Source organism: Schistocerca gregaria, chromosome 1 (assembly GCF_023897955.1).
Source record: "Schistocerca gregaria isolate iqSchGreg1 chromosome 1, iqSchGreg1.2, whole genome shotgun sequence".
Taxonomy (NCBI): Eukaryota; Metazoa; Arthropoda; class Insecta; order Orthoptera; family Acrididae; genus Schistocerca; species Schistocerca gregaria.
Window position 1 is genome coordinate 268678218 of NC_064920.1, and position 26520 is coordinate 268704737.

Below are 26520 nucleotides of genomic sequence, written 5' to 3' on the forward strand. Positions count from 1 at the left end.
CGCATTAACTCACTTTTTTCTACTTGTACAGCTATCTGTCATTCATCACACCAACTAGAAACGTTGTCTATCTTGTATCCTCCAACACGTATAAACATAATGTTACACCACAGCATGATCAGCAAACAACCTCAGATTACTGACCACATTATCGGCCAAACCATTTATGTATATCGAGAATAGTATCGGATGAACACTAGCCGTCGAGGACAATTTGCTGGGTTCTATAGCAAAGTCTTCGAACCGTTCGTACATCTGTGAACCTATTCCGTATCCTCGTACCTTGTTTAACAGCCTTCAGTGGGGAACCGTGTCAAACGTTTTCCGGAAATCTAGAAATTTGAAATCTTGATAAAGCCGTTCATCCCTTGTTCGTAGTATATCATGAGACAAAAGGCGAACTCAGTTTCGCACGAGCGATGGTTTCTGTATTCACGCTGACTTACGGACATAAGCTTTTCGGTCTCAAAAAAAAAAGTTATTATATCTGAACTAGGAATATGTTCAAGGATTCTGCAGCAAACTCATGTTATGAACATAGGTCTGAAATTTAGCGGGTCCGTTTCTGGGCCCTTCTTATACAGGTGTGTCAATTGCGCTTTCATACAGTCGCTTGGTAGGTGGCGTTGGACAAGGGATTCTAAATAAATGTAAGCTGAGTAAGGCGACAGTGCCCTATAGTACTCTTTGAGAAACGAAATTGGGATTACGTCCGGGCCTGGTGACTTACCTGTTTAACCCCTTCAATTGTTTCTCTACTCGAGGGATGCTTAATACTATGCCGTCCATGCAGGAGTCTGTTCGATGGTCAAAAGACGCTACGTTTGTACGGTTTTCCTGCGTCAAAGGCTTCCTGAACGTGAAGTTTAAAATTCTGGCTTTCATTATGCCTCATCAGGCTGGTCAACAAATGACCGGATTGAAGTCTTAGACCCACTCAGCGATTTTACATAGGAATAGAAATTTCTCGGATTCTCTGCGAAATGTTGTGGTAAGGTAATATGGTGGTAGTAGTTGTATGCTTCGCTCACATATATCTTTTCACAGACGCACGAATCTCTACTAACATTTGCTTGTCGTTGTTTGCTCGTACTTTTTCGAACCAACAGTTCACCAGCCTGCTTCCAGAGCATCTTCCACACTTTGTGATTACGCCATGGTGGGTCTTTTCCGTCCTTAATGCACTTACTAGGTACATCACTCTCCAGACCACAGTCTGCTTAAACTCTGCCCATAATTCCTTTACATCCATCTTACTCGAACTAACTGATGTCGGTTCACTGTCTACGTGAGATGCTACCAGAAACTCTTCCCAAGTCTTCTTAACTGTTGTATTAACTACCATAACCATGTCTAGTATAATGATATTATGATCGCTAGTCCACGTTTCTATAGTGACATTGTCGATAATGTCTGGCTTATTTGTAGCTACAAGGTCTATGCTATTCCCATTGCGTGTGGGCTGCCGAACTAGCTGCTCAAGACAGTTTTCAGAAAATGTGTTCTAAAGTACTCTGCTTGATGGCACCTTCATTAACAGCCTGCAGTGGACACTGTGTTAAATGCTTTTCGGAAATCTAGGGAAGTGTAATATGCCTGTTGCCCTTCAGCCGTATTCCACCAGATGTCATGTGAAAAAATCGTAATCTCAGTTTCGCATGAACGAGGCTTCCTAAAATCGTGCCGATTCCTGGACGGAAGCATTATAACTGAGAATATTTTCAAGAATTCTGCAGCAAACCTATGTTAAGGGTCCATTCTCCTCTGTTAGCCTATAAAATAAGTGACATTTAGGAAAAGCTAATGAAGCAAAAAACGTAAATATTTTCTTATTATATATTAACTCTTGGGAAAAATTTTTGATTTCTTTTTAAAACCTTTTTTCTATTTCTTTTTAAAGAAATTTAGTCGTCATTAAGCCCTCCATCGGAGAAGTTAACACTGCTCTGTCAAAAATGAGATGTATACATACAGGCTCTCTCTCTCTCTCCCCCTCTCAAGCTGACAGAATGGATTGCGAGTACACTGACAGAATGGATTGCGGGCACACTAATGAAGACTCCGCAAGAAGTAAAAGACTAATTTTTTATTTAATTTATACATTAATTATTGCAAAAATCGTGACCGAAACAGGTGCAAAATATATTTTTGTTTCAAACGTCCACGATTCTGCTATTTTACCAATTAAATAAAAAAAACTGTCCTATTACCCCGAGTGCAAAGTCCTATGGATTAAGAAACTTCTTTGTTTTTGGGTTTCTGATATGACATGCAGACTGCCGGACTTCCGTCAAGGACACGCCTCGTTTTGGAGAGAGCAACCGCAACTCCTTGGTTGGGGGGCTTTATGAAGACTGAATTTCTTTTAAAAAAACAAATATCGGTCACAGTTTTTTTTTGAATCGTAAAACTCGCTTGTATTGTAGACTGACCGAAGAGAATGGATCCTTAAGGATAACGACTGTAATTTCGCTGATCCGTTCTTTTACCGTTTTTATGTACGTGAGGCACCTGCGCTTTCTCCAGTCGCTTAGGACTTAGCGCTGGACGAGAGATTCGGTATAAACGTAAGCTAAGTAAGTGGCTAATGCCGTAAAACCACACGTCCCGTATGTATCACTTCCGTATCTATCCATTTCTTTCAATTCGCTGAAACATCTGGAAGTATTCGAGGTGTATAGGTAGCACTGGCATTAGTGTCTTCTGGAAGAGCTACCCTATGTTTTCATTTCAGTTTCATTTACAGCAACAAATATTTAAGACGATTATGTAACATTTACGACAATGTATTTTCTGGCGACGTTAGCGAAGTTGCAACATGTAGGGAAATTTTTTGTTATTAAATTTAGGTGAACACTTTATATGGGAAAATTTGAAGAATAAATCATATTTTGATTTGCATTAAAACGGAAAGCTATCGGAGATCACTAAAACTAGATAATAAGAGTTAAATGTGATACATGATGCTGAGCATCAAACCTCTAGCGGCCCCAATTTGGTTCCTTTGAGAGAAGCAGAGCGTTAGTTTTATAATTAAACAGTTATTACGTTTCCTGCTACTCATATGAAATGTTAAGAATTATATCTCTAGTCGATGTTAGAAAACTTTTCGACTAGGAAGAAAGAAGAACACTGATAACGAAATACACCTCCTTGGTACTGCTACATTTATAACACGAACACTGAAAGAGATTTCTTTTGTGGGGTTATGACTGAGTTCTTTAGATGAACTTCGACGATCTCAGTTGCTCATAAGATGATGCATGTACCTGCGAAAATGTAATTGCTATTCAGATAATTAAAATGCACGTCCAAGCATTCATACGAAACAGACTTTACATTTTTGTGAGGACAATGAGAAACTTGCGCTGACATTTCTACCGACGCTGTCCGCGTACATCAAGTCACACTGTTGCTGTCGTCATTTAAGGAGGCCCCATTTCTTCAAATGTTCAAATGTTTGTGAAATCTTATGGGACTTAACTGCTAAGGTCAACAGTCCCTAAGCTTACACACTACTTAACCAAAATTATCATAAGGAGAAACACACACACCCATGCCCCAGGGAGGACTCGAATCTCTGCCGGGACCAGCCGCACAGTCCACGACTGCAACTCCTTGGCCCGCTCGGCTAATCCCGCGCGGCGCTCCTTTTCTTACGACTTATTTTAAAATACCTGCATTCTATTTCCATTATGCACTGCGTCTCCATCGACATTCTGCTGGCCTGTGCTGAACCCCTCCTGTGTCTCTGAACAATCACTAAACCTGCTGCAAGGCGACCGATGGTTCTGCCATTCCAAAGAGAAGGCGCGAGCTTTAAGTAGTTAATCTCAGTAGGAACCTTTAGTGATTTCAGAACAAAGGTGCATGAATTTCTGATGTGTTATGATGATTGCTTTCTGTTGGATTTGAACCACATAAGTAATCAAAGCTGACGTAATTATTTTACGGCTAACATTTGTAGTCTGCTCGCTTACCTGCTACGGTCACTGTTAGGTTTTTACTTGAGTAATGTCAGTCACTAAATAGCGTTCAAATGTCATCGAATAACATTACATGTCCTATTACTATCTATGATACGTAGCTACTCGTTTCACCTCAATAATGGAGAATCGTCGATGTTACTCGATTATGTAAATTAAAAGTAAGACGCAATGCTTGACGGTGTAGAAATCGTACCGATATTTTACTTGCGTAGTTTACTTATTCATGTCATTCTTGTATGATCTGTATTGTTGCCTTGTGTTTCATTTAAATTGTCTGGAAATAATGAGATACTTTTAATACAATAAAACTGTTTTCTTCTGGTAACGGCGTAGAAGTAAATGTATCGCACACAAATATTCTGTAATTATATACTGGTCATCATTTATTTATCCGGGCATATCTCTCAGGCAACATTCCTGTGACACACACCAAACGTATCTAGAGCTTTCTTATATGTACATTTCTATAAGTACTAGTGAGTCCAAGCTTCCTTACAGAAACACCGATGTAAAGCATCAGATGAGAAGTTTCAGAAATCTTTACCTCTGTTTTTCGTGATGCGATTCTGTCGCTATTTCTTATACCTGACATTAGTGCTGAGGCACCAGGTCTTGCGGAATGTATTTAAAGGAAATTTAAGTAAATCATTTATTGCTCAATTCTTGTGTACGTAATGTACCTATGTGGTGTCCCGTTCACCCTTTCTGAAATATGATGCGAACTCTTATTATTTTTCAATCATCTTCTTTTCGAATATGTTATAATGAAGTCAGTAAAAATCAATGCCTTTCTCTGTACACGCTTTGGGATTTGATGACAATGAATATAAAAGCAGACATTGTCCTCGGAGTCTACATAAAACAAGTGCTACACAGAACATATTACTTAGTTACATTGGAGTTTAAGTTTCGTTTTTCTTGACAGACTCGTCGCAGCAACACAGATGAAGAAGCACACGCCCGTAGGTGGACGAAACGATCCGATATAGACTAATTACTTGTTTGTCGATCAGTCTCTAAAATCGTTCACACTTATAAAGTACCCAGCACTTTCTGTCCGGAGCGAACGGAAGTAACAACCACATGAATCTTAAAAGAGAGAGGCAGTTTCATTGGTAGTCTAATGCCCATAAGAAATACCACTAAATCATTTCATTCAAGACTACCTACTCTCCACTGTCGCGATGCCACAAGTACATCCCCTAAACTTTACACTTGCACGCTCTTCTCCTCCTAACGTGTCACCTCCCACGAAACTACCAAGTAACTACCCATTGACTTACAATCATTCAAAATTTAACAAATTTGCCTTTTTCTTCTCATACCCTGTGTTCTTCATCCCACGCCTCTACTTGTGTTTTTAATTGACTAATTCTGGCTCCTGTGAAAGTTACCTGTTTTCTATTGGTTATACAATTTAATTTTTCCTGAGGTCTATGTCTTAATGAAACATATGGTCTCCTTACTTACATGCAACTGAACTTTATTTCTGATGTTCGTAGCATAGAGTATGAGCACTTGTAGAGCAATTTCCTGTCCTTGGCCATACGTCAAGTTATATTAGCATTAAAATTTATTTAGGTATCGCAAAGCAACATTTTCTGTTTAAACTTACGCAAAGTACTTCTTACATTAATGGTATCTGAATGGATTAGGGCGGAACGTGGCTTGAACAGAAGAAGACCAAGAGTTTGTTTAGGTATTCATGAATCATATTTAATTTTAGTTCCAACAGAAACCAAAAATAAAGCGAGGCAATCAATCCTCACCATCAGACGACAACCTGCGCTCAAAATAAGTTTAGCTATAAACGTACAATTACTGGGCATATTCCCCCGTATATTTCAAACAGTACCTGAGATCAATGTATCGTAATAAGAGGGCGGTGAAGGAAACACGAGGACTTACGAGGTAAAGGACTAAATCTGAAACGAACACTCGATCACTCATACAAAAATAGATTAACCAACACACAATTACCTCACCACCGTATCTGCTGAAACTACCACAGATTGGGCAGACAAGCAAGTCATGGCAATGAAAAGATAGGAAAACAGCGACAATTCGTTAAACTGAGAAAAATAAGAAAATACCATTATACATGTCGGTACTCATTTTGCACCAGAGAAAGACAGCAGTTGATTACAGAAAGCTATATCATAGTCCAGCATAATCTGATGGCCACGATGGGAGACATAAACAGTTGTGTAAGAAATAATGAAACGACATTAAATAGGAAATCATAAACAAAGGCAAAATTTTGCTACATATATAGGTAGTTGTTTTACGTAGGAGAAGGATAGAAAGCAAACGCTGAAAGCTTAAGTATTCAACATGAATAGAATAACTCGCACAAGGGATCACAAAAATAGCCACCTAAGAAAACCCGAAAAGACATTATACTGGAAATGAGAGAACCAAATTTAAATACTCTATCGCTTATTCATTTTAAAGCGAAAATTTAATGCATTGGAACGCTGAATGCCAATAGGCATGTCAACATAGGCTAGTGGCCAGTTTGTAGAAGATTGATGACCACATTAAGTACAAAACGTAAGTACTTTGCTACAAAACTACACCTTTGTAAAAAAAATATCCTTATGGAAAAAACTCTAATCTGTTATTCTTTACGACTTCAACAAGTAAGTTCGGAGCATCGTCTTAAGGAGTGGGGAAGTTACCAGCCATGTTAGAGAACTGCTCCTGAAACAAATGAAGGGCTCATCACAAATTCAAGAGGGGACGAAATCTAGCTGAAAAAAAAAACGAACAAAACAGAAATGAGCGTAAGGAGAGAAACGTCGAATGTCTTTGAAAATAAATGTGTGCCAACCGAGCTGACTAAAAACACTAACAGGTTTTGGCCATACTTAAAATCAGTAAGCGGTTGGAAATCACCTGTACAGTCACTCTGTGTCCATAATGGCAATGAATCGGAAAATAACAGAGCGAAGGCCAAAATACTGACTTCGGTCTTTAGAATCTGTTTCGCCTCGGAGAATCGTAATATGGTCTCTCCTTTCAATCACCGTACGGACATCGAAATGACAGATACTGCGATAGAAAAGGTATTACAATCGCTTAGCAGTGGAAAGGCAATACGAACAAATGAGATATCTGAAGGACTGGGGAAGTTACCAGCCATGTTAGAAAACTGCTCCTGAAACAAATGAGAGGTTCATCACAAATTCAAGAGAAAACGAAAGAACTTGCTGCCCCTCTAGCAGTAAATAGTCGTAGTTCTGTGGAGCAACGAAGGGGATCTACTGACATAAAAAAATCACAAGTCATTCCCGTTTTCAAGGATGGCCGTGGGACAGATGCCCACAATTATAGGCCTATATCGTTCACTTAAATCACTTGTAGGGTTATGGGACTTTTCTATGTTGAGGAATTATGACATTTTTGCTGTACGAAGGTCAAAATGGATTCCAGAAACAAAGATCATGGCAACCCCAGTTCCCTCTGCTCCTCCATGAGATCGATAGCACTGTATACAATGACACTTAGAATGATGCCGTGTCGCTTGACTTCAGAAGGGCATTTGAAACCGTCCGCACTGCCATTTAATGAAAAATTACGAGCTTATCGAGTATCGGAGATGATTTGAGACTGGATTCAAGACTTTCCTGCAGGCAGAGCTCAACACGTCGCTTTTAACGCAACAAAGTCGACAAATGGAAAACTAATTTCCGCAGTATCCCAAGGATATGTGGTAGGTTTTACGGTAAAGAAATTTCCTGAATCCCTCCAAAATATATGATCTTCAAGTATTTTTATTCATTAAAAAAATGAAGGTTTTTAAAACTATTTCCAAGAAATTCATTCACAGTAAAAATGTATAGCCTAAGCTATGTTTACCCCTACTACTCTAGGACCGTTACTGTTTAAAATGCATACAAATGCTCTAATATAAAGTGTCGAAAGACCTTTAAGATCGGTCAGGCGAGATGATGCGATTGTCTGTAGCTAATAGCAACACCGGAAGACAGTATCAATTTGCTGAATGGTCTGTAGAGGTTTCATGGCATTTGATGCTGAACGTAAATGAATGTAACAAATTTCGCGTTCATAGGAAAAGAAACCTACTATTTTACAAGTACTGATGAAAAATTGCTCGAGACAGTATCTAGTGTAAAATATATAGGAGTAACTGTAGAGAGCGACTGTAAATGGAGTGACATAAAAAAAATTGCATGAAAAGCAGATGCCAGATAGAAGTGATTTACAGGTCACTTGTTAGAGCGATCCTTGAGTAATTTTCGTGAATCCAGGACCCTTCCTTATCTTGTATTCCAGATACGTGAGACATAGAAGATCTAATGAAGAGCGGCGCGTCTTCTCACGGGATCAATTAATCGGCGCGACAGCGTTAAAGAATTGCTCAAGAAACTCCAATGGCAGACGCTCCAAGAGAGGCGCTGTGCATCATCGAAAGCCAACCTATGAAATTTCGTGTGACTGCTTTGCGGGAAGAGTCGGAAAACACATCAGTTCCTCCCACATACATCTCGTCAAATGACAGTAACGAGTAAATACGAGAAATTTGAGCTAAAACACCGGCTTACCGGCAGCTATTCTTCCCAAGCACCATTAGCGAATGGAACAGGGAAGAGAGGATCAGTTAGTGGTGCGAGAAGTACCATACACAACAAATTGTCAGATCGTCTTTGGGGTATTGACGTCGATGCAGATGTAGATGCAAGGGAAACACATCGATTTCATCCATTACACTGTCACACAAACACCCAATTATGGACGCTGGTAAAAATCAGGATGTTTACATTTATGAACCCGTGCTTAGTGCACATACACTCTTTTAAGTTATCTAAAGTGATGAGGATCAAACAACACGGTACCATGTCTAACCATGGTTTGCTTACCTTAAAACATCTTGCGCTATTGAAACTGTCTATAGACAAAGTCCTACTCAAGTAAAAATCAAAAACATCCGCAAACATACGAAATTACACTGTAAATGAATAGACTAAATTTTTTCCTAACATTATAAGCCTAAAAATACGCTACAAAACAAGATTCTAATGCCTCTATCCATATCTCTGGGTGTCTACTAGAGACAGAACCAAATTTACCAAGAACTCGGACAAGAATGTTCCACAATGGACTGACGATCGCTCACGCGCTCTGGAAGCCACAGACTGTGAGAGCGCTAAGCTAAAGACCATTACTACCAGATAGTACTCGGGTCATACAAGACCACTTGTCTCCAACTGTTGTTACACCTTAATCATCCTAAGTTGGATAAATTGCCCTTTCAGACTATAGGGCCGCCTTCACTCACTAGAAAACAATCTGAAACGAGTACAGCATCCTAACGCGGGGTTTGGATAGGTGAAAATGCGTCAGAATAATAATGAGAGAAAAAGCAGGAAACAGGGTTCATTTCGATTGTCTTCCGTCACAAACAGGAAGCCAGTGGCACCGAAACCCCAGAAATAATACAGCTAAGAAACGCGAAAGTTTGAAATTGGTCTGGCGGATCGCATTCACCTATTTCTCATCGTTCCAGACTACTTCCTTTCCAAACACTTGCCCAGAAATTTCACATCACATGTTGCTCACTACATTCTCAAAATTTACCAGTACCAGTTCATTTCCACCCTGTCGCCATGATAATAAATATATCATGAACTACTAGCATCAGTAAGAATCCCAAAGTTCAAAGGAATACATCGGATCCCTGCATCACTGAGATAATCGTTCTTTAAGTGTGTAAAGAAAACCAATGAATGTCACGTGTGTCTCAAGTGGAAAATGTTACTTATAACATAAAAGTTTTTTGATAGTTTAAAATTATTTTCTATATTTTTTATCTCCGTAGCTGAAGAGGGATTCTGAAGCCACACACCCAACCTTCGTTGAAGCAGTGGAACGAAAGAACAATAAAGGAAAATAAATAACAGAAAATTAGACAGGTGAAAGAAGCATTCACATAATATTGTGTCAACACAAGGGATTTATCACGCTATAAGTCACTCTTCTTTTCAATCGCAGAAGTAGCTTCGATAACTCTAGCTGAATTCTGTCCGCAGTAAAGTAATGACCTTTTTTGTGCAATCTATCCTCTTTAATAATGCCAAGGTTACTTATTCTTTAGTGTCCCAGCCGTTAAAACGTATCCTTCTCATGGAACGAGATTAACATGACATGAACATCCACAGGCACTGTATTAGTGATGTAAAAATATACTGCAACCGTACTCCACGACGTCTCATTTTCATACGTACCAGTCGTATGTGTTGATAATATTATCACGGCCTTTGGTTCCTTTTACTTTGTTCAGAATTTCTGTTACGGCTCTACTGGTAAATTGACTGCTGCATTAAACAACGTGGATAGCGGTTCTAAATTAGTTACGTCATTATGAATGCCATTTAAAATCCTGAAATTCCGCTAACATTTCCAGTGTTCGTGGAAAGCTGTAGCTAAGAACTGAAGATGCTGTGCCACACGTTTCTCCCACACGCAGTTATTTTACGCTAATTAATCTGCATTCCCCGAATAGATGACAAATTTTGTTGTATATGTTCTGAATGCTGACTAAATCGGTTGTTCTCTCTTTTCCTAGGTGCGGTTACACGAGGACGGGCGTTCATCACAGAGCAACAGGTGAGTAAATTAGCGAAAGCTCGTAAATACCTGCATAATGCGTCAACGGTTGCAACAAAATACTTCCACAATACAGCGTAAGCCCAAAAACGATAGCCATAGTTATTTATGTCAGAAGAGATAATATTTAAACAGAACAAGGGATTCTGAAATTGTACGTGATTAAACAGTGATAAATTCGTTCGCTTTACTTGAAGGCGAACTGTTTGAGTTACCGTGAAGAACGACGATTACTAACTCCGCAACTGAATATCCTGGTCCATTTACATGCCAATAAATGTTTGCAGTCACTTATTACTTAATATGTACAACTCTGTCGGCAGTGACATTAGAGTAATATCGTAGTTCACTACTCGAACATGCTTGTTCGGCCAAGCGGTTTTAGGCACTTCAGTACGCGCTGCTGCTACGGACGCAGGTTCGAATCCTGCCTCGGGCATGAATGTGTATGTGTCCTTAGGTTGGTTAGGTTTACGTAGTTCTAAGTGTAGGGGACTGATGGCCTCAGATGTTAAGTCTCATAGTGCTTAGAGCTATTTCAACCATACCTGTTCGAGTGTAAACACTGAATAACATGATTCTGTAAATTGGAGATGAAATGTAGAACAGCTTTGCCATTAGTGCTAGAAGTGCATACATAAACTCACTGATCCTCCAGAACTTGTCGTGGCATGGAAGCAATGAAGCCTTCTCAAGTCGCTGGAGGGAGTTGGCAGCACATTTGCACAACCAAGTCACCTAATTCTCGTAAATTCCGTGCAGTGGGGCGATGAGCTCTGGCGCCACGTTCGATCACATCCCAGATGTATTCGATCGGTTTCAGATCTGTTGAGTTCGGGGCCAGCACATCAATTGGAATTCGCCACCGTGTTGCTCGAACCACTCGTTACACTCCTAGCCTTGTGACATGGCGCATATGAAAAAAGGCAATTCCGTCGAGAAACATGATCGTCATGAAGGGGTGCACGTGGTCTGTTAGTCTTTGGCATTCCTAGTGCCTGGCACGAGCTCCACTTCACCCATAGATGCCCATGTGAATGTTGGCTCTACGCGCTTTGGGACTTCACTGATGTGGTCACCAGTCCCCTAGAACTTAGAACTACTTAAACCTAACTAACCTAAGGACATCACACACATCCATACCCGAGGCAGGATTCGAACCTGCGACCGTAGCGGTCACGCGATTCCAGACTGTAGCGCCTAGAACCGCTCGGCCACCAAGCCGGCTGTGAATGTTCCCCAGAGGATAATGGAGCCGTCGACAGCTTGTCTCCGTCTCCTAGTACGGGTGTCAATGAACTATTCCCATGGAAGACTGCCGATTCGTGCCACCTCATCTGCATGACGATGAAAGTGTCGGGATTCATCAAACCACGCAATGTCCTACCTCTGCGTTAATGTCAAGTGCCGATAGTCGCGTATCCAATTTAGTCATAGTTGCAGGTTTTGTGGTGTTAACACTGCCACGTGCATTGGTCGTCGGCTGCGGGTGCCCATCGGTTAGGTGTGTTCACTGCACTGTGTGTTCAGACACGCTTATACTCTGCCCAACGTCAAGTCTGGTTTTAGCACCACCACAGTTCACCACCTGTCCTGTTCTACCAGTCTGACTAGCCTACGATGTCCGACATCTGTAATGAGGGATGGCCGCCCAACCCCACGAGGTCTGCTCATGGTTTCACCTTATGTGTTGATGACGCTTACCACAGCACTCCTTCTTCACCTGACAAGTCATGAACTTTCCAAAATTCTCGTCCCGAGCCTCCTGGCCATTGCAATCTGCCTCCTGTCAAATTCGGATAGATCGCGTGCTTGCCCCCTTCTACACACGGACAGCACACTATTCATACATGCACCGTGCCTGCGTCTGATTAGCAGTCATATTTCGCCACGTGACGCTGTTATCGCCTAGTCGGCGGGTTCATATCGATAGGTCGGAGATTATAATATTCTGACTGATCAGTACTCATCCTGCGGTCACAGGCCCGCAGACCACGCTCGGCTTCCACAAACTGACAACAGTCCTTCCTGTTTCGTCTCCCTTCCTCCAAGTCTCTTCAGACACGAAGGTAGTCTGGTGTTTCGTCAGGTCGTCCACGCAGCGTTGCCTTGATCGTCCTGTGTTGTGTCTGGTGTTTGGTTTCGCGTCAAGTTCTTCCTCCATCTGTCTTTTCTCTTACACGCGGACTATATGGCCTACCCACTGGAATGCCGGCCGCGGTGGTCTCGCGGTTCTAGGCGCGCAGTCCGGAACCGTGCGACTGCTACGGTCGCAGGTTCGAATCCTGCCTCGGGCATGGATGTGTGTGATGTCCTTAGGTTAGTTAGGTTTAGGTAGTTCTAACTTCTAGGGGACTAATGACCACAGCAGTTGAGTCCCATAGTGCTCAGAGCCATTTGAACCATTTTTTTACCCACTGGAATCTTTTGCTTCTCGGCTTTGAAGTATTGCTGGCTGCTGCATCTAAAGGTAGTTTCCCTTATTGGTCTCTATTCTCTGTTCCCTTTTACCTAAATTTGGTCCCCATACCATCGTCATTACCCTATTTTAAAATATTAATAGTTTTTAGAATGAAATTTTCACTCTGCAGCGGAGTGTACGTTGAAATGAAACTTCCTGGCAGATTAAAACTGTATGCCGGACCGAGACTAGAAATCGGGACCTTTCCTTTCGCGGGTAAGTGCTCATGCCCGCGAAAGGCAAAGGTCCCGTGTTCGAGTCTCTGTCCGGCACACAGTTTTAATCTGCTAGGAAGTTTCATTAATAGTTTTTTCTTTTTCTCGCCTAAGCAAGCTCCAGATTTCTGAACCGTACATGACTGATGGGTATAGCGCTGTGTTATATGTTTGATATCTCTGATATTGATTTTGCGTCTAGCGTCTCCCTGATGGAATACATGCATTTCGCTCTTCTGCTATTATTTCCGTGATGTTAATTTCTATGCTGATGTTGCTGGAAAATCAAGTATCTGAAGGACCTCATGCCGTCTATCTCAAGACATTTTTGCGTTTCTTTTCTCCTTAATTGTCTGAACTCCGTTTTGTCTTGAATCATCTTTAGCACAACTTTACGGGCGTAGTAGTTCATTTTCGGGTACATTTCTACCAGCTCATGGTTTGACTCATTTAGCAGTATTATATCATATGAACATGAGTGACAATTGAAATTACTATCCATCTGTACTCCAGTCAATTCCTCTTGCCTACAGTCCCTTATCATTTTCTGTTAGTTGACAACGAACAGAACACACAACAGGGGATCCCCTTGTCTGAGACAAATCCCTGTGAAACGCACCTCTGCCCTTGGTCCAATCATAGAAGTTTCCACGATCATACTATCTTCGCGGGGATTTTGTAGTCACGCAGTGAATTTTAGGGCTATTCCTGTCGTATGCACGTTAATAATGGACCAACAATCTATAAGTATCTTTATCATACTCCTGTCGTTTTTCAACCAATTGTCTTACAGCTTTTTCTCGTTTTGATCGTAAACTGGCTTGGTATTACTGTATGTTGTTCTCTATGAATGGCTGTAGTTTTCTAAGTACAGTACCTTGCAGTTTACATTCGGCAATCTGATGCCTCTATAGCTACGACACTCCATTTTGCTTCCCTTCTGGCATATTACGGTCAATTTACATTCCTCTGGATGATTCTCATTCTTCCATACCAACAGGATTTATTTATATATCTTTAAGTGCAAGGTCTCACCTCCTTCTTTGATTAATTTTCCTTTTATTCTGTGTCCCCCTACGGCCTTGTTGTTTATGAATCTTGTCACTGCAATCTCCACGTTTTCTTCTGCCACTTCCCACATTTCTTTATCTCTTATTTCCGCCGCGGTGTTTATAGGGCACACCTCATATGAATCTGGGCGACTCAAGCGTTCTGAGAAGTATAGCCTCGATCTTTCTACAGTTCTACCTTGTTACTTTTCAAGTGGCTGTTCTTATCGCTAATGAAATGGTCAGGCTCTGAAATTCATGTTTCTACGTTTTGATGCTAAAAGTAATAGACTAAAATGTTTCACATAAAGAACTGAAATAGCAAAATGGTAACACACAAACATAAAAAAATTGAGATAATTCGAAACACTAGAAGGTCAGTGACACAATAATACCGCCAAAAAACAATGACGAGTTGAAACAAAGATTTATGAGGGCGCACTGAAGAGTAATACCTTAAAAGTTTTCATTTTGATTTCAATATCGGTTGAAATATTAAATGTGATGCATATTGTTCCACCGAAGTTTCCTGCTTCGCTCATGCAAGTTGCAACAGCCTGCTGCTCGTCTTTTCCGAACTGTGGCGTGCAACACGACGGTGTGTGACGTAATTATGCCCTTGCTTGACAAGAGGCACTGCGTGACAAAAAACCGAAAGTACGAATTCGAGGAGTTCGTCCACAGATGGGACATTCTCTCCTTGAATATGACAAGATATCTGTTTTCGAAAACTTAAATAACACTTTCGAGAACTTCACTGTGATACTGACGAAGCGCTGCCAGCGGAGGTGATGTCCTGACGCCGTCAATGAAGTCAAACTTTCTACAATGACGGTATCAAGAAACTGGTCTCTCGTTGGTAGAAATATGTTCGTCGCCGGGGTGGCAGCGATGAGAAATAGATTTGTAGGCACGACAAATAAAGGTGTAGAATGTTAATAACATTTGTTTTAATTAAAACGCTTTAAGAGTTACTACACTCCTGGAAATTGAAATAAGATCACCGTGAATTCATTGTCCCAGGAAGGGGAAAATTTATTGACACATTCCTGGGGTCAGATACATCACATGATCACACTGACAGAACCACAGGCACATAGATGCAGGCAACAGAGCATGCACAATGTCGGCACTAGTACTGTGTATATCCACCTTTCGCAGCAATGCAGGCTGCTATTCTCCCATGGAGACGATCGTAGAGATGCTGGATGTAGTCCTGTGGAACGGCTTGCCATGCCATTTCCACCTGGCGCCTCAGTTGGACCAGCGTTCGTGCTGGACGTGCAGACCGCGTGAGACGACGCTTCATCCAGTCCCAAACATGCTCAATGGGGGACAGATCCGGAGATCTTGCTGGCCAGGGTAGTTGACTTAAACCTTCTAGAGCACGTTGGGTGGCACTGGATACATGCGGACGTGCATTGTTCTGTTGGAACAGCAAGTTCCCTTGCCGGTCTAGGAATTGTAGAACGATGGGTTCGATGACGGTTTGGATGTACCGTACACTATTCAGTGTCCCCTCGACGATCACCAGAGGTGTACGGCCAGTGTAGGAGATCGCTCCCACACCATGATGCCGGGTGTTGGCCCTGTGTGCCTCGGTCGTATGCAGTCCTGATTGTGGCGCTCACCTGCACGGCGCCAAACACGCATACGACCATCATTGGCACCAAGGCAGAAGCGACTCTCATCGCTGAAGACGACACGTCTCCATTCGTCCCTCCATTCACGCCTGTCGCGACACCACTGGAGGCGGGCTGCACGATGTTGGGGCGTGAGCGGAAGACGGCCTAACGGTGTGCGGGACCGTAGCCCAGCTTCATGGAGACGGTTGCGAATGGTCCTCGCCGATACCCCAGGAGCAACAGTGTCCCTAATTTGCTGGGAAGTGGCGGTGCGGTCCCCTACGGCACTGCGTAGGATCCTACGGTCTTGGCGTGCATCCGTGCGTCGCTGCGGTCCGGTCCCAGGTCGACGGGCACGTGCACCTTCCGCCGACCACTGGCGACAACATCGATGTACTGTGGAGACCTCACGCCCCACGTGTTGAGCAATTCGGCGGTACGTCCACCCGGCCTTCCGCATGCCCACTATACGCCCTCGCTCAAAGTCCGCAACTGCACATACGGTTCACGTCCATGCTGTCGCGGCATGCTACCAGTGTTAAAGACTGCGATGGAGCTCCGTATGCCACGGCAAACTGGCTGACACTGACGGCGGCGGTGCACAAATGCTGCGCAGCTAGCGTCATTCGACGGCCAACACCGCGGTTCCTCGTGTGTCCGCTGTGCCGTGCGTGTGATCATTGCTTGTACAGCCCTCTAACAGTGTCCGGAGCAAGTATGGTGGGTCTGACACACCGGTGTCAATGTGTTCTTTTTTCCATTTCCAGGAGTGTATTTTTATAGGTTAAATACCGTCTTTTGCAGTTTCGATGAAAGTCTTATCAAGACAAAGTTCATTTCGATTTATTCTAAAGCATCTTCAGTGGTCAGCTTTCTTTGTTCTTTACGTCGTTACTCCTGCTCTTCCTCGTGTTAGATTTTAATACACAGTACTTAAGCTGACACTAAACGTATTCATGTTTTTGTGTTTTGAAGAACCACTGTTATTTCACCATGGTGGTAGAACAGCCCACAACCATTTCTCATCATTTTACAGCCAAAATCGTCCAAAACCACAAGAGTAGATGATCCTGATTTCAACTAGGTGGGCTGTAGCTGTTAAAAATGTTACAGCTCCATCCGGGCCCATTTTTACTACATACATAGTTTCTGTCTCTTTATTACTAAATTGTTTCGCGGCTTTTTGATGTCATCTTTACATCAAAAAACGGAAAGCGCTTGTTACTCTCCTGTGTTTGAAGCTGATACTTACTTAACACTCTTGTCCCTCAATTCACAACCCACGAACGCACAAAGTTAGCCCTGCGGATTTCGCTATAGAATTGAAAAATATATAACGTTCAGATAGTCTGGTGGAAATTTTGATCAATATTTTATTCACAGAAGGACATCACGCATTTTATCGGGAGCGAAACCATAGATATCAATCACGACATGTGCTGTGAACATTGGGTATAACATGGCACTGTTATCAAACAATTAATGGAGATCAAAGATGTCAAGAACAAGAGGATGCAGGTGCTCTGATTGTTTATCATATTTGTCATATTAATTAACGATATCCGGTATCGACCCATATTCAACAGGGACATTTCAATTACAAAGTTTGGAATTACTGATTTTAAAGAGAAATTCCTTAAAGGTTTGGATGGATGTTAATGTTGGTAATTCCCGCCGTTATTTTGGAGTTTCGTGTCTGTATGAAACAATCGGATTGCTCTAGCAAATCAATACCTGCTTTAGACCAGCTGTGATTACAGCCCCTCACTCTATGGCAAAGGACCATTGACAGCGCTAAATAATTATGTATGCTGCCCAAAGGCTTTCGTCTCTAATCTGGTATATCTCTCCTGATGCTGGAAATGTATTGAAAGTCTTATAAGAATTCAAGTCCAGATTATACAACAAAAAAGAGTTGATGATATCGATTCGGTTACATGAACGCTTTTTACATAAACGCATAAAATGAAAAGTGAACATCCTTCTACAGCTCCAAATCCTGATTTATCTAATTTGACGACAGCAGTCTATCGCCGTGTAAAACATAATCGGAAAAGGATTTATTGAAAACAAAATACTTTTCGCGGCCTGTTGAGTGACCGCGCGGTTTGAGGCGCCATATCACGGATTGTGCGGCCCCTCCCGTCGGAGGTTCGAGTCCTCCCTCGGAGTCGGGTGCGTGTGTTGTTCTTAGCACAAGTTAGTCTAAGTGATGTGTAGCTCTAGGGACCGATGATCTCAGCATTTCGGTCCCTTGGGAATTCACACACAAAAAAATATGTTTCGCAAATATGGAGCTACGTTCATACTAAAATTCTAACACATGTCGACTAAGCCCCCATATATATTGATGTGACAAGATTTATATGGTTATCCAGTAGCCAGTTACCAGAAATAAGCGGCGTTATTTTAGACGAAGGGCCAACATCCGCAAAAGGATAACAGAAATAAATTTAAATGTAAGATTTTTATAAAGAAATGAGTGCATTTGAATCAGTATTTTTATTTTACAGAAGAAGACACTGGAACAATTGGGAGTGATCTGTAGAGTGATTTTGATAAGGACAGGAACACTGTTGAGTCCAAGAGTGATTAAAAACGGTCACATTCCTTCTCTGGATAAACTGCGTTTGTTTTTAACTCAATCCCACTTGATTTTTGGTCAATTTATTTAAAGAATACTTCAGTATGATGGTTTCCAATAAATTCTTTGTTAGTCACATCAGTATTTGACGGTTGCAGTTTGTGTGTTGCCTTGCAACATAGACGTTCATAGGCCTCAATAGGATCTCGTAATGATTTTTGATTATAGAAGGTGCTGCACTAAATTTCTGATACCATTTTTTCCTGCATCTTGGCAATCTTTGTGTCCTATCCAACAGTTTGCTGACGTAATGTTTTGTTGCCGATCAGTAAAATTGTTTAACATTTTAATAACCGTATAAAAATTGAAGGGAAGCATACTTTCTTCTGACATATGACTTTTGTGCTATAATTTCCGCAAACCTAGTAAAACAAATTTTCAGAAAGTTTGTAGTGGTTTTTTTTATTTTCTTTTTTTTTCAAATCATGCACGAAGTTTTCGGTACATACAGAAGCCTAAAACCCTTTTATTTATCTTAAATCTATCATTGAACCTCACACCAAAAATCAGACTTGTTCAATGATACTTTTTGAAAATTATATGTTTTGAAAATGCCGACAGATCAGACGTGAAACGAAAACTATCTGAAATTATTACGTTTTGGTTTAAAGTAATCGTATCTACCGACTTTGTATGGTTCTGACCGTATTGGTATCTGTCAAAAATTTTGGTCGTGGGCTTTCGTACTGTAAGGAACTGTGTGGCTCTTACATTGCACCACTGGCCTCCTAGGTGCCTGATATCACTGTATCTCATACGTTTCTTGTCGGGCTTGTGAAAGACTCCCGTTCCAACAATGGTACTGAATGGATTAATTCTGGATGTGCTCGACTAACTACAGGACTTGTTAGATTATCGTCTGAACATTAGTCGTGCATAAGGTCGAGAGCACACTGAACATCTGTCATACGTAAATGGAGATTCTGATCTTAACACCATTCTAAAGAGTACCAATAGGTAATATGCGCATACATGGAAAAGATATACGACAGTGTCCATTTACATCAAGGTGACCACCTCTCGAAAGCATGAGTAACCATTTTGTGCAGCGCAGAACGCGGCGAGGCGTAGAGGAAGAGTGTCAGTGATGTTCTGGAAAGTATCGACAGGGATGTGGAGCCATGCCGATACCAGTGCCGTCATCAGCTGTACTAGATTCTCAGTTCAATACCCACCACACGAACAGTGCGATCCTTGTGGTCCGAGAAATTCTCAATTGGATTTAATTTAGGGAAGTGTGACGGCCAGAGGAGTACGGTAAATTCATCTTAATGCTCTTCAAACCACGCACGTATACTACAAGCTGTGTGAATTGTTGCACTGTCCTGCTGTTAGATTATTATTATTTAGCGTATGATACGTACAACACGTAGAATACAGAAGCATAGTCACATTAAAATACAGTTTAGATCTTTATATCTAAGCCATTGATCCAATCCACCACTACGGAAGTAACCAGGTGCGAATCCACTAGATGTCCAGAGAAGGCACGGAGGGGACAGTCCACTGCTATATGCTTCATTGTTTGTGGAACGTGAGCACATTCACAGTATGGTGTGTCCACCCAGCCCCATTTAGGAACAATAGAAGCACTTCTTCCCACAACACATCGGAAACGGTTAAGCCTGCTCCAAGTGTATCTGGGCAAGCTGAAACCATTGAGCCTTACTGCTGGATCTTTAACTTTCAAGATGCCCTTTGGAGTAGAAGATGTCCATTCTTTCCACCAGCTGTCTTTGGGGTCGAGATGGTTGCTTAACAATTCCATGGCCGTTTTACACGCCGATTTAGGGTACTTCAACCTGGATGAATCTAGATGTCTCACAACTTCGTGAATTGGGAGTGACGAGTTATTCAGTATTCTTGACCACAGATGATCAAGATGGTTTTTCTTTTCTGATGTGAGGAGGTGGTACGTTACACAACACCGTAGCCATTGGACTGGAGTAGCTAGTAGATGCCATCGTGCTGCAGAGAATAATTGCTTGTAGGAGTGGACATGGTCCCCAATGGTAGATCCGTATTTGTGGTGATCCATTATGCCTTCTACAATGATGAGATCACCCAGGGAGTGCCACAAAAACATTCCCAGGCCACATAACCTCCCTCCTCCGGATTGAAACCTTCCATGATTGTCGCATTGCGGTTCCTATCAGACGTTTCACACAATTCATGCCGATGGCCACCTTTTCGATGGAGGAGGAAACGTGATTCAACTTAAAAGATGAATTGTCACCACTCAGTATACGTGCAGTAGCGACATTGGCGTGAAAATTGCAGTCATCGTCGCCGTAGAACAGCAGATAGCGTGGGTGCATGAACCAGTCGTCTGCAGCGGTGGCCGGTAGGCATCAACCCCTATTCACGCTCATGAGGACACGACGTGCACCAACAGTTCATCTGGGCCGTCAGTTGTTCAACAGGTGCCCATTTATTCGCTCGAATACATCTCCGTAGCAGCAGTTCACCCTTGTAACCTACAGCCCGTGGTGCACCAAAGTTTTCGATAGCACCGTTTTGAGAGGCACGGTATACTTTAAAGGGGTGTGAATAGTTTACAAACTGAGCTGTTTCGGAAATGTTTCGATCCATGTCCCGAAAGCCAATATTCATTACCTTTTGGACGTCAGATAAGTCACTCAGTTTCCGCATTACAACAAGCACTGCACTGTTTTCCTCGCACTGCACAGCACTAACGAACAGACTGAACATATAGTCGGAGCGTTGCGAAGGGTTAGCAGCATGGTTGCTGTTCTCCTTTATCTGATTTGTTGATGTGGTGACCTCACTTTTGGACTGGCATAGCGCTACTTCTTCAGGGTGGTGAAGTAGGTCGTGGTGGCATTATCTTCTTGGGCAATCTTCTTCCTGACGGAGCGGCACTCTCCCTTCATCCACTTCTCCGAGACTCTGTAGACGCGCTCCCAGTACTAGGGGGGGGGGGGGGGTGAAGATAGGGTGGGAGTTGGTGATCCGCAGCTCCTCCCTTCCTCCCTGGACACCACATCATACACATATGTGGCTAAGGCAATAAAGATGACGTGGAAGGGGACTTTGAGCGTGTCCTGTGGCGTGAATGGATTTGAATTGTCCCAATGGAGGTACGAGCCATCCCTGAGAGTCGCCGCGGTCTTCTTCAGGAAGGTTTGCACCGTCACCTCCACAGGTAGTGCTTCCATCTGCGGTCTGTGAGTGTTTATTACGCTTTGTCATCGAACCCAGGCGGTGGTCACATTGTTATCGCTCCACCGTGTGTTCTTAAATCCGATGGTTCTTTGGAAAAGAAAAACGTCGCAGTCCAAAGCGTAAGTTAAAATTCACAGCAATTTTGTATCTTATTTTGTGTAGAGTATATAATGATGTGAAACTGAAAGAATCTCTTTGGAGCAGACCAGGTTTACGACTATGGTCTCAGATGCTATGCGTCAAATGACTTAACTGACTAGTATCAGTTCTCTAGAATTTTGTTGGAAGCTCGGCAATTGGAAAACTGTGGGAAATTGTTTGAGAATGCACATTATCAGTCTATTGTGACAATAATAAAAACAGTTGTATCATCTATTTACTTGATCCTTTAATTAAACTTTTCTGCATTCATTTAGTATACCGATGAAGATCCATTTATGTTTCTTTCCGTTGCAGAGAAGATCATTCATCGGAAATAAGGCTATTCTCGGATTGGATGGCTTCTTAAGACATACACCATGGGCAACATCTTTCGCTGAAGTTACATCTGGTTGCTTAAAAAAGAAAGTTGTTGGTGCATTATTGAAAACCTATAAACTGATTCTTCTTGCCCTCTGATTTCGTATCAATAAGTTTTCGTGTCTGTGTTGTCGAAGACTTCAAAGCTTTGGATACTGACGTATGAAGTCGTAACAAATTGTACACTACAAGCATGTGTTGCTTTCTTAAGCTGTCTAAGGACAGCGGGGAGACAAGGTGCCTTAGAAATTTCGTTTGCAAGATAAGGTGCTTGCGATAACATCACTTACCGGCAACGGAAGTTATAAAGGATTACGTTGATGTATTACCGTCTTTTGCTTCGCCACATAGTCAGCGTTATTACCTCGAGTTCTCCAGTTTTTAGTTGCTGACGTTGCGAGGAGTGTCTTTTGTGAAGACAAGAGAAGGTCCACAACGACTGTAGAACAGCCGAGGAGAGCGTTACAACGCTTCACGTTATTGTCGTCTTTCTTGCCGGGCCCTGCGGCCGAGCTGTTGTAGCCGCTTCAGTCTGGAACAGCGCTGCTGCAACGGTCGCGAGTTCGAATCTTTCCTTGAGCATGGATGTGTGTGCCTTACTTAGGTTAGTTAGGTTTAAGTAGTTCTACGTCTACGGAGTGATGACTTCACGTGTTAAGTCCCATAGTGCTCAGAGCCATTTGAACCATTTGAACCTCTTTCTTATGCGCCACATAGATGGCATTTGAAGCAGTTTATCGACTCTGAAATAAACAGCCTGACCTTAAGCAGGTTCCTGCGCAGTGTTATTTGCTGTAGGAATGCCGGTCCGTTGAATGTCAGAATAAATGACAAAGTTTTTTTTCCAGTTAACCATTTGTTTTTTTAAAATTACATTTTAGACGGAAGTCACACCTCTCCAGTCTTTCTCATTTTTCATTTGTCTTCTTTGCACGAGACTTCTGCTATACTGAGTGAAACTTCAGTTCCTTTCGGTGTATAAAATTTTGAAACAATTTAAGGGAATGGAGCCCGGGTCACCTTTCCGAACACCGCCCTATTTTGATACGTACTCTCCCCCTCATTTTCAAGATACAAATGGTGGGGAGTGAACTTGTCGAAATATCGGCGCTTGTCGAGACGTCATCTTGGATACTGACTGGTTTTACCCCTTTACTAATGCTCTACAACACTATTAGAAAACCAGATTCTGCAAGATATTCGCTGGGGATATGCTAGGCTGCCAGATAACAACGGTTTCGCCAACATATCCATTCGTTATCTATATCTCACATTATTTACAAATACCTTGTTTCTGCTGTACTCTACAAGCTTGTCGTTAGACAGATTGCTATCACTCCTTGATTCATTCTCTCAAACGCCATTTACCGTAAATTGCACTACGAAGGAGAACGTTCAGGGATGTCGAACCACTCATGTCACACCTTCGTAGTTGGAGACCAGCATTGTTGGCTAGTTCAGTTAATAAGAGATGACTAGCAGTAATCTAATCAAAGGGAAATTTATGATAATTATTTCTATTATCCTTTATATACTCATGTTAGTAGGGAAAAACCTAGGTTCAAAAAAGCGACTGCTCCTATTCCTGTAGAATTCAACTCTTCTTGAGGATATTTTTGTTTATGTCGCAGCAAATACAAAAATGAGTGATTTTTTCACCAGACGCTTTTCGCTTTATTGAGGTAAAGCATCATCAGTGCCGTCTGCTAGCATTTCCCGGTGGAAGCGAGAAATCAGCCAAAAAATCACCGGAAATACAAATCAACCTATTCTTAACGAACTGTTTTTCGGTGTAAAAGCAAATCAAAATCTAAATAACTTAATTACAGACCACTGATGATGATTTACCTCAATAAATCGAAACTAGTCTATGGAAAAAAATCACACATTTTTTGTAGTTGCAACGACAGAAACATAAATACGCTCAAGAATTACAAAGCAACTACGAACACTGTGGCCGCACAAATGAAGAATTCAGCTGTTGTATTTAATACCTCAAATCGCATGTAAATATATACCGATCAGTTTAAGCAACATTCTGGCGAAGAGAGGAGCTATCTGACTTAAATATAGGAGTGGCCTGGGATATTTATTGTCGAGTCCAAGTAGTCTCATACACTTTGGAATGTGTTGCTAAAAACGTTTTCTTTTACTTAGTTTTGAAATATTTGGAGATGTATAATTTGCTGCCTCATAGAGACTGGCAACTCGTTGTAGATTTTATCAGCATCTTGCTTCTCGAAAGGGACGCATAGCCCATAAAGAAATTATTTATACAGCTATTCATTTTGTTGCGAATTGTTCAGGTCATCTTAAATTCATTGTTGTGATTAACTATAAATACCATTACAGAGTGTACGTACTGTTGTGTATGCGTAATACACACATTGTTTCATTTACGTGCTTTATAACATTCGTTGAAGCATGCACATGAAAAATGGATAATTGCGCTCACCCCCATGTATACTGTGAAAGACAGATTCTCCTAGGAGCAGGAGCTGCGTTACGCGCAGTATGTAATTCGCCTGGTGTATTGTGTTGCATATATCAGGGTGAAGGTGTTTTCCGACATAGCGAACTGCGCTTTATGCCAAGCGTAACAGGCCCCTTCGTTGAGGACGATTCTAATGCGTTGTACGCTACGTTCTATTGAATGAATGTCAAAGACAATGGAAGAGCGAACAAGATGACTACACAACGCAGAGAAAGGAAGAATAGTTATCACAGAGTGTGATACAATAAAGAAGAGAACAAGCTATTGAGACAGGCTGAGATTCCTACAATCTGTGGAAGATGAAAAGAACACTTTTTGAGATGTTATGTCGAACTCTGAAAACACAATAAATTGCCCTAACGTGTGAGCGCAATCTAATAATGGCATCTGCAGCAACGCTGCCGAAAGACCTGAGTGTGAACCATTTTTACCTAAATCGCAGTAAGCATCAGAACTCACTCATTTATCCACATTCCAACGTTCTCCGACCGAAAAGAGAAAGGAAAATGATGCCTTTCTCGTTTCCAGGAGAGCTTCTGTAAAGTTTGGAAGGTAGGAGACGAGATACTGGCAGAAGTAAAGCTGTGAGTACCGGGCGTGAGTCGTGCTTCGGTAGCTCAGATGGTAGAGCACTTGACCGCGAAAGGCAAAGGTCCCGAGTTCGAGTCTCGGTCGGGCACACAGTTTTAATCTGCCAGGAAGTTTCATATCAGCGCACACTCCGCTGCAGAGTGAAAATCTCATTCTGGAAACATCCCCCAGGCTGTGGATAAGCCATGTCTCCACTATATCCTTTCTTTCAGGAGTGCTAGTTCTGCAAGGTTCGCAGGAGAGCTTCTGTAAAGTTTGGAAGGTAGGAGACGAGATACTGGCAGAAGTAAAGCTGTGAGTACCGGGCGTGAGTCGTGCTTCGGTAGCTCAGATGGTAGAGCACTTGACGGCGAAAGGCAAAGGTCCCGAGTTCGAGTCTCGGTCGGGCACACAGTTTTAATCTGCCAGGAAGTTTCCTTATACAACTGTCCACGGCACATGGATTCACAACCCTGTCGGTAGCTTCCAGAACATGACTGATTTCCTTCTTGCATATCTGGCAGCAGGCCACAATGTAAAAAGATGGTTATTGCGAAATTCGACAAGTGGCTACATTAATGTGACTAGAGAGTATAAAATAGGACCGCTTTCACTCAATGCACTTCGCAGACAGCACACGCGGAGTGAGCAGTTAATGCGCTTCCAGTTCATTTCCTATGAAAATGGGTTACGATGTTAAGTTCTACGTCCCAGCCGACGCAAAACACCTAGTCCTATTCTGAAGGCGCAGAACTGATGATTCAAGGGAAGAAAGGGCTTGAAGAATAACTCACAAGGAATACGTGTATTTTTAACTGTTTCGTGGTATGCGAGGTGCCGATTAAACCATTACTGAAAACGAAATTAAGTTATTTACAAGATTTGTGACGACAGAGTCAAAAGTAACAATTATTGTACTTCTACTTTCTATAACTCTTCATCGAAGTTGTAAAACAAACAAATTTGACCGAAGAATGAGTGATCCTGTGGATTGCAATCACTTCCTGAAAATCTGTTCATACCTTTTACTCAAGAACGCAGTTTACCCAGGTCGCTGAGAACGATTCACTATAAACAGACACGAAATGTACGTGACGGAGTAATGAATTGCTATAGTTAAGAAAATAATACATGCAAA

At 42.0% G+C, this 26520-nt stretch overlaps 1 protein-coding gene across 8 annotated transcripts in view; it reads left to right on the top strand.

The window, feature by feature from the left end:
• The window catches only part of LOC126340356 (serine/arginine repetitive matrix protein 1-like), a 535554-nt gene that overhangs the window by 219521 nt on the left and 289513 nt on the right, over positions 1 to 26520 (top strand). For all 8 annotated transcript variants that reach the window (XM_050001684.1, XM_050001686.1, XM_050001689.1 and 5 more), the window contains exon 2: positions 10579 to 10619. In XM_050001684.1, the coding sequence (XP_049857641.1) occupies positions 10579 to 10619 (41 nt within the window). The remainder of the gene's footprint in view (positions 1 to 10578; positions 10620 to 26520) is intronic.